The 9,569-nt window shown below is 40.7% G+C and overlaps 1 protein-coding gene across 1 annotated transcript; it reads left to right on the forward strand.

Moving 5' to 3' along the window:
* The first annotated feature begins 6,333 nt into the window (after positions 1 to 6,333).
* On the forward strand, positions 6,334 to 7,275 carry LOC133068017 (olfactory receptor 8B12-like). The gene has a single exon (XM_061159109.1). It carries the CDS (start codon positions 6,334 to 6,336, stop codon positions 7,273 to 7,275), a length of 942 nt encoding a protein of 313 aa, XP_061015092.1.
* Positions 7,276 to 9,569: the final 2,294 nt, after the last annotated feature.

The following is a 9,569-nucleotide window of genomic DNA, read 5'->3' on the forward strand; positions in this document are numbered from 1 at the left end:
GTATTGAAAATGAAAATTAAGGAGTAGTAGAGGAGTACTAGAGGACTTTAAAAGAAATAAGAGAAAAAGAAAAATAGAAAAAAGAAGAGAAAAAGGAAAGAGAAAAAAAAAGAAGAAAGAAGAAAAAAGAAAAAGATAAAAAAAAGAGAAAAAAAATTTTTTTTTCCTAATTAAAAAAAAAATCGTAAAAATCTATGGAAATGAAAGTGAAGGAGTAATGAGGGAGTAATAGGGAATTTTAAAGGAAAATATAAGAGAAAAAATAAAAAAAGAAAAAAAATTTTTTTTTTTTCTTCCTTACTTAGAAAAAAAAAAAATGTAAAAATATATCTAGGAATTTCTCTGGAGCTGTTGCGGTCAGTGTGGGTTCGGCTCAGTTTCAGATAGCTCCTCGTTCCAGCTTACACTTCTCGATATCTATAGGGCCCTTCCGGTGTAGTCCGTGTTTTCTACGGGGATTTTAATCTGTTTCACCAGTCCCTTCTGAAGCGGTTCCCTTTGTTTATTTGGCTTCTGTTTGCCGGTCTCTTCAGAGCCTCATTTCCGCCCTGACACAGGCGGGCGGAGGTGGACTCTTTTCAGGTAGCTAGTTCCGTCGCTCTGCGGGGGCGGGCTGGCGCCGCGGGGAGGGGCTGGCGCCGCGGGGAGGGGCTGGCGCTGCCGGGAGGGGCTGGCGCTGCCGGGAGGGGCTGGCGCTGCCGGGAGGGGCTGGCGCTGCCGGGAGGGGCTGGCGCTGGTTTCTCCGTCTGCGCTGCTCAGGCTCCCGGCTGCTCTATATGGAGCGCGCGCCGCGCTGCGTGAGGTTCCAGCCCTCGGGTGTTCCACAAAAACGCGGAACGAAAAGCTGCGCCTGCTCTCTGTGCCTTCCCCGTCAGAGCGGTCCAGGCAGCGAGGGGCTTGATGGGCGCGCTATCCCCAGGTGTGGCGCGGCCCCTCCCTTCCGCGGACCCAGTCTCAGTTTCCGCTGGCGCCAGTCGGGTGCCTGCGCCTTCTGCCCTCCGGGTCCCCAGCCCCAGTCCCCGCCCGCGCCGGTCGGGTGCCTGCGCCCTGTGTCTCGCCGCGACCTTCCCCTCCCCCCTGCCTCCTGCCTCCGTCGGGGCTGGGTCGGTCCGTAGCCTGCGAGCTCTTCTCTGGACTTTCTCGGTCCCTTTGTTCTGCAAACGCCGGCAGTGTGTTCCGGCCGGTTAATTTTCTCTCTCTCTTTTGGCCTCCCACAGTTCAAGTTGGCAACTCACAGAAGCTCCCTCCGATTGTCCTCAGGGCACTCAGGCCCGGACCCTACCCCAAGCAATGCCGCCTAAGAGCTCCCGGGACGGATCTCCGTCCTCAGCTCTTTTGTCTCACTTTTTATCTTTATATTTTGTCCTACCTCCTTTTGAAGACAATGGGCTGCTTTTCTGGGCGCCTGATGACCTCAGCTAGCGATCAGAAGTTGTTTTGTGACGTTTGTTCTGTGTTCAGTTATTCTTTTGATGAATTTGTAGGAGAGAAAGTGGTCTCCCCGTCCTACTCCTCCACCGTCTTGGCTCCTCCCCTTCGCCTTTTGTTTTCAAGTAACAGGTCAGTTATATTTTTTGCTCCTTTGAAAGCAATGTCCCTTCTATCGTGATTGCTTTTAGACTTTTTCTCTTTTCTTTGTATAAGAAAAGAAGGCTGTGCTGAGCCTGATATTAAGTAAACCTAATGAATTCTTTATTTCCAATGCTGTATTTTTCAGTTTTGAAATTTTAGTGAATCCTGTATTTTTACTGTTTTAATAGATCTGTTGGAATTTGCCTTCTGTTAGTCAATTTTGTATTTCTTTCAACTAAACTTAAATACTAAACAATTACAGAAGTTACTTTCAAGTCTTTGCTAATAACAACATTCAGGTCATATGTGGATCTGATTTTACTGAATATTTTTTCTTCTTGATTATGAGTCATATTTTCCTGTTTCTTTTAAAATTTTTATTGGAGGATAGTTGATTTATAATGTTGTGTTAGATTCAAGTGTACAGCAAAGGAAATAATATGTATATGTGTAACAGTCTTTTTTAGATTCTTTTCCCATATAGGTCATTACGGAGTGTTGCGCATTGTTCCCGGTGCTATACAGTAGGTCCTTATTAGTTGCCTATTTTATACGTAGTAGTGTGCATATATGTCAATCCCAATCTCTCAGTTTATTTCCCCCCATTCTGCTTCCCTCCAGTAACCAGAAGCTTGTTTTCTACATCTGTGACATCTACATCTGTGACTTTTTTTCTGCTTTGTAAATAAGTTCATTTTACCATTTTTTAAGATTCCATGCATAAAAAGCATCATATGATATTTATAATTCTCTGTCTGGTGTATTTTACTCAGTATGACAGTCTCTAAGTCCATCCATGTTGCTGCAAATGGCATTATTTCATTCTTTTTCTGGCTGAGTAATATTCCATTGTTTGTATAGACCAAATCTTCTTTATCCATTCTTCTACTGATGGACATTTAGGTTGCTTCTATGTCCTGGCTATTGTAAATAATGCTGCAATGAACTTTAGGGTGCATGTATCTTTTCAAATTATGATTTTCTTTGGATATGCCCAGGAGTAGGATTTCTGGGATCATATGACAGCTCTATTTTTATTTCTTGATAAAGGGTCATAATTTCCTGTTTCTTTGTATTTATAGTAATTTTTCATTTTATGATGATGGACATCATGAATATACTGTAGAGACTGTGGATTATGTTATTCTTCTCTACAGAATGTTGGAGTTTGTCCTTGGATGCAGGTAATTTACTAGATCACCTTGATCCTGTGAGATCTGAATTCAGCCTTTGCTAAGATGGATCCAGTTCAGTTTTGCCCTTAGTCTGAAGACTAGTTCTTACTTCGAAGGTATCAGTTTCAAATGTCATCCTAATTCCTGGTATGCAAATGCCTGAAGGTCTTTATCTTTGGTTTCTTCCTCTTCATACTTTGCCCCACAAATTTCAGCTATCTTAGCATCCTTGAGCATTGATCTTTATTTATTCTACTAATAGAGATGCTTGTCATTTGCCTGGGTTCCACTTCACTATGCTCTGTTTGGAAATTGTCAGTAGGGAGAAAGTTAGGATGAATGTGTAAATCATCTGACATTCTTGCCTTTGCTCGACAATTTCATCTCTGTGTTGTCTGCTTCCCAAAGCTTGCAGATAGTTGCTTTATATTATTTCCAGTCTGATAGTTGCTTATGGTCACAGGGTAAGTGTGATAGTAGCTGTTCTGTTATACTTGAAATCAGAAGTCTTAATAGCTTGTTCTTTGTGTGCCTGCCAAGCTGAAGGTCCTATGGAAACATGCGCCAGGAGAGGCTGGAAATCTGGAGATGTGAATTAGATCTGTGACTCTGGGCAACTGGCTTTACTCTCTTGTGTCTTCTCTGTGCCTCTAAGATGTGGATAAGTATCAGCTCTGTGGATATGCAAGTTTCTGGCATTGGAACCACTAGAGGAGGTTTAAAAATATGGCTGCCATTTATACCCACAGACATGCTGATTCAGAGGATGTGGGTGGAGCCCAGAATTTTTCCTTTTTCCTTCTTTTAGTTTTATTGAGCTATAACTAACATACAGCGTTGTATATATTTAAGGTGCACAGCATACTTATTTGACTTACATTATGAAATGATTATTACAATAAGTTTAGTGATAACTTATCATCACTTATAGATAATTATCTCATATAGATATGACTTTAAAGAAATAGGAAAAAAAAGTTTTTGTGATGAGCACTCAGAATTTACTTTCAACTTTCGTACATAACATTCAGCTGTGTTAATTTTATTTATCATACTGTACATTATATTCCTAATACTTATTCATCTTATAATTGGAACTTTGTACCTTTTGACTGTCTTCATCCATCTCTACCCCAACTCCTTGCCCCAGCCCCTGGCTCTAGTGACCATAAATCTGATCTTTTTTTCTATGAGTTTGTTGGTTTTGGAAGTGTAACTGACCTACAAAGCTATGTTAGCTCCTGTTACACCATATGGTGATTTGATATTTCTGTATGTTTCAAAGTGATCACCACAGTAAGTCAAACTACAACATGTCACCATACAAAGATACTATAGTTATCGTCTATATTCCCCAGACTGTACATTTTGTACCCATGACTCATTTATTTTGCAACTGGAAGTTTATATCTGTTAATTTCCCTCACTTGTCTCAGAGTTTCTTTTTTAATAAACACTTTAGGAAATTGTGGTGCTTAGCCATGTTTGTGAGACACTGGATTTAGTAATTTCCTGAGTCTTTTCAGGTCAAAATTCTGAGTATGTAGGCTTGATATTAAAGAAAGTAAGAAAAGATTGAAAGATCAAGACAAAGGATAAACAATTTTTGACAAGGCAGAAGTTTGTGTTGGGAAGGAGAAGACAAAGACAGAAGCAAACCAAAGAGGAAGAACAAATTTGGATGTATCACTGCACTGGGACTCTTATCAGGATTCAGCCTGTGAGCCTGAGAAGCTGGAAAGGCAATAGAGAGGAGCACTTGATGGAAAGTGGGTGGAAGGCAGGGACAGCTAAAGTGAGTTTTAATTCAGAGAAAGGCTGCTCCTGGCAGAAGTTGAAAGCAGTTACCTGATAGAGATTCTTTGTTACCATTAAACCTACACCCCATGAGAGGATAAGGGTAGGGAATCACAAAAATTTCCTTGTTAAAACTAGATACAGTGCAGTTCTTCCTGGAATGAATTGGAATATGAATACATTATTGAGTGTCCTACCCTAAATTTTAAGAGTATAAATAGCCCTCGGGGTTAATCTTTCCTTGATACACTTACTTGTTTTTATTAAAGTCATTGCATATTTGTTACTTTCCAACAGACTGCCAGATTTGAGAAGGCAGGGACACTGCTTTATGGATTTCAGCAGCTCTCACCAGAAGGAAGTTTAGACTAGTGATTACAAAATAAATAACTGGAGTTAGATAGACCCAGGCATGTGGGCTCTGAAACACACTGTCTCTGTGAGCAACTTACCTTTAAAATGAATACCAATGTTGTGAGAAATAAATAATATATGGTGTTTTCGATCTTGGCAGCCAGAACTCAGTGTAAAGGATTTGTGTTATGCACAGTATTGGATGTTCAAGAAATGGTGATGACAGTCATTTTTATCACAATGATTTTTCTCTTAATTGTACCAGATCTGTGTTTATTGAAAGAAACTGTCTCTAGAAGTCAAATTAAGCAATGTCAAGGGTATAAGCAAACATGTCTTCCCCTGGGAAAATAATCTCTCAGAAAATGGTCTTGAGGGAGTTTCTGAAAAATCAAGTCAGTGAGATCTACGATCCTAATAAAACCGCCTATTCTCCTGTTATCCACTAGTCAGGAAAAGGCACCATATTCTCCCTTGTAGCTGGAGGGTCTTTTGGGAAGTCAGTAATTGGAAATCAAGTTCTTCGAGGCAGAAAGAGATACAAGATAAATCAGAATTTATGATTCTCGGGACTAGACTGGGAGGAGAGAGTTCTGAACTCAAAGCTGTCCTCTTCTACTGATGTGATCACTTTCTTCTCAGGACCACTGTGGACAAGAGACGCTGAAGTACAGCATTCGAGTCCTACACTAAAGGAAGGGGAGCGTGTGCCTTGCTCTGGTCAGTCACGTAACGTGGTGGTTTCCAGTGCAAACTGGGAAAGTCAGACTGCCCACGTTCACCTTCTGGCTGCTACTCTGCAGTTTTGGGACTTGGATGAGTTACTTAACAGTTGTCTCATCTACACAATGGGGATAAAAATATAGTCACATAGCTCTTAGTACACATAAATAACCACTTAATAAATGCTAGCTTAAAACCATTATCATTAAACCTAAGGCCACTAGAGTTAGGAGATTTTGGAAAAAATGTCACCTCACTTTCTTGAGGTGATAGCAGTGACCCAGAGGTGGGAGCTCTGAGAAGTCAGAGCATCTTCTGCTAGTCAGGATTCTTTCTGGGGAAAGTCCCCAAGTGTCAGCAACCGAAACAGAGGCAGGAGAGAGGGAACACAGAAAATGGACTGACTTAAAGATCTAAAAGATATCTATCTTACTTTTGAATGAGTTTTCTGCTTTTTGCTTTCTCAAATAGTGACAGTTCTCACTCTGGAGGCCTAGTCTAGCCTCTTTATTGTTCTCTGGAAGTTAAAGACACTAGGGTTATGAAGGTAGATCCATAGCAAACAGTAGAAACCTTCCTTCCACACTAAAGCTCAAATATCTCTGTGGATTCCATTCTCAGGAATGGACAGTGGGTACTGGGAGGGTGGTGGTCTTGTTTCTAAGAGGTTCTCTTTTCTTTTCCCCATGGACCACCTTTTCCCCAGGGGAGAATGGCAGCTGAGAACTCTTCAGTGACAGAATTCACCCTCACAGGCTTAACAGACCAGCCAGAACTCCAGATCCCCCTCTTCTTCCTGTTTCTAGGTTTCTACATGGTCACCGTAGTGGGGAACCTGGGCTTGATAACGCTGATTGGGTTGAACTCTCTCCTGCACACCCCCATGTACTTCTTCCTCTTCAACCTCTCCTTCATAGACTTCTGTTACTCCACTACCATCACTCCCAAAATGCTGATGAGTTTTGTCTCAAAGAAGAATACCATCGTGCATGCAGGGTGTTTGACTCAACTGTTTTTCTTCTGCTTCTTTGTCATCTCTGAGTCCTTCGTCCTGTCAGCAATGGCGTATGACCGCTATGTCGCCATCTATAAGCCACTGGTGTACACAGTCACCATGTCTCCTAAGGTCTGTTTACTCCTTTTGTTGGGTGTGTATGTGATGGGGTTTTCAGGGGCCATGGCCCACACAGGAAGCATAGCAAGTCTGATCTTCTGTGCTGACAACCTCATCAATCATTTCATGTGTGACATCCCTCCTATCCTTGAGCTAGCTTGCAACAGCTCTTATGTACATGAGCTGGTGGTCTTCATATTTGTGGCTATTGACATTGGAATGCCCATTGTCACCATCTCCATCTCTTATGCTCTAATCCTCTCCAGCATCCTCCTCATTCACTCCACTGAGGGCAGGTCCAAAGCTTTCAGTACATGCAGCTCCCACATAATTGTGGTTTTCCTTTTCTTTGGTTCTGGGGCTTTTGTGTATCTCAAACCACCTTCTGTTTTGCCCCTTGACCAAGGGAAAGTGTCCTCCCTGTTCTACACCATTGTGGTGCCCATGTTAAATCCACTGATCTACAGTTTGAGGAACAAGGATGTCAAAGTTGCCCTGAGGAAAACCTTGGGGAAAATTAATTTCTTGAGAAAGGAGTAATATTTGAAGAAAAAGATACAATGCTTTGTTTATCAGTGTTTTCAATGAAGAATGCAAATTCCAGTTTTTTCCCTTTTGTATAGAAAGAGAACTTTAAGTCCTTAAATTTAGATCAATGTTTAGTACAGATCTATTTTCCATGTCCCTTAACCCACCTTTAGTGTTCCAAGACTATTTTATGAAAATTTTCTACAAGCATTGATAATTTAATTTTGAATGGGTTAAGTTATATGTAACCCATTAAATCTATAATTTATACATAATTTAACCTAATCTCCTCAATAGCAGATGTTGGAGACTTAGAAATATTATATATGTTTTCCAGGCCCATACAGCTAACTGGTGCCACAGTTGGGACTGGAATCAAGTCCCTTGAATTCTAATTTACTTTGTTTTCCTTTATGCTATGCTTTCTTGTTTCATTTTGTTGCTGCCCTTGCAGATTTCATTTTTAAGTATGATATATCAGCATATTAAAGTCTGATTCTGCTTATAGTAATTTACTTTACTTCAGAACATGTCATTTTTGAATATTGCATTTTGACCAATGACAGTAGAGCTATGTTAAAATTGTGGTGTGGGGGTGGCAAGTATGTAAGTCCGAGATACTAGGTGAAGCATGGTAATTCCTGGTTATGCATGGCAGCTGCAGGAACTGGCCTAGTGATTATGAACTTCTGTAGGTTTAAGGGTTAGAAAGATGCAAGATAGTAACAATAACCCTATATGCAAGACAGAAAGACACAGATGTATAGAACAGACTTTTGGACTCTGTGGGAGAAGGCGAGGGTGGGATGATCTGAGAGAATAGCATTGAAACATGTATATTATCAATTGTGAAACAGAACGCCAGTCCAGGTTAGATGCATGAGACAAGTGCTCAGGGCTGGTGCACTAGGATGACCCAGAGGGATGGGATGGGGAGGGAGGTGGGAGTGGATTTCAGAATGGGGAACACATGTAAATCCCTGAGTGATTCATATCAATGTATGGCAAAAACCACTACAATATTGTAAAGTAATTAGCCTCCAACTAATATAAATAAATGAAAAAAAAAAAGAAAGATGCTGAGTGGAAAGTTTCAGACATCATTTCAAGACTAAGAGAGTCAGATTTCATAATTTTTTACTAAGGATTATTTTGGGTGTTTTAGCTCTGATGGGAAACTGTGGCTCAAGATACTCAACTAAGTGTAAGTTCTAATGAAGAAGTAAATAATTTGGGGATCTAGTTACTTATCAAGGTAGTACTAAAAGTATCTGATTATTAGAAGAGGCCATTTCCACAGAATTTTAAAGCACTATAGATTACACTGATCTTTTCATGCAGGCATGTGTGGAAAACAGAGTGTTCCTCTAGACTGGTTTATAAATCTACAACATTGAGCAAAGGTGTCCAGAATACATCAGAACACTTTGATCTCAATGACTTATTAGTGATAAAGGAAGGTTTTTCGGAAAAGTGCTAACATGTTAAGAGCTGAGGAGTCACTGTCTTGTGAGTTTTTCTTTGGACAGAGTCTCTTTTGGGAAAAAGCAACTTTGGATGAGTGATGGAGTTTGCCATTTAGTTGACACAGATCAAAGGTGGTGAAGTTATAAAACTGAGAATGCTGAAACACTGATTATGGGACCTGAGCACCTGCAGACTTTGTTATCCAAGGTGGGTCCTGAGACCAATCTTCTGCAGGTGCTGAGGGATGACTATGCTTCAGTGTGGAAGTTTGCATTATTGGTCAGAACTCTGTCACTCAGTTAGTAGTATTATGGATCTATATCTTTCCATGGTTTCATTTTAGGTAGCATATATTTCTGTGCCTCACTGATGGTCAGCTAGGACACGTGAGCCATTTTGGTCAATCAGATATTAGCAGATGTGCTGTAAGCAGGTGCAAGGGATGTGTGAGCAAGGGATGCGTTTGCCAGGTGGGACTTGGCCCCTCATGCTTCTGTCTTGAGAAGAGCTTCTCTTAGGTAATTGCTACTGCTTCTAACTGATTCTCACAGCAAACACATGTGGAGTAGTTTTATCCCCCATTTCGTGACTTGTAATATAATCTCAGCTGTGTAATTATCACACAAAGTCTTTATTTTATTTTACTTTTTGTATTAATAGAAAATCAGTTTATTTTTTAATTTTTTTTTTATTTATTTTTTCAGTGGGTTTTGTCATACATTGACATGAATCAGCAATAGATTTACACGTATTCCCCATCCCGATTCCCCCTCCCACCTCCCTCTCCACCCGATTCCTCTGGGTCTTCCCAGTGCACCAGGCTCAAGCACTTGTCTCAT

Source organism: Dama dama, chromosome 2 (genome assembly GCF_033118175.1).
Source record: "Dama dama isolate Ldn47 chromosome 2, ASM3311817v1, whole genome shotgun sequence".
Classification (NCBI taxonomy): domain Eukaryota; kingdom Metazoa; phylum Chordata; class Mammalia; order Artiodactyla; family Cervidae; genus Dama; species Dama dama.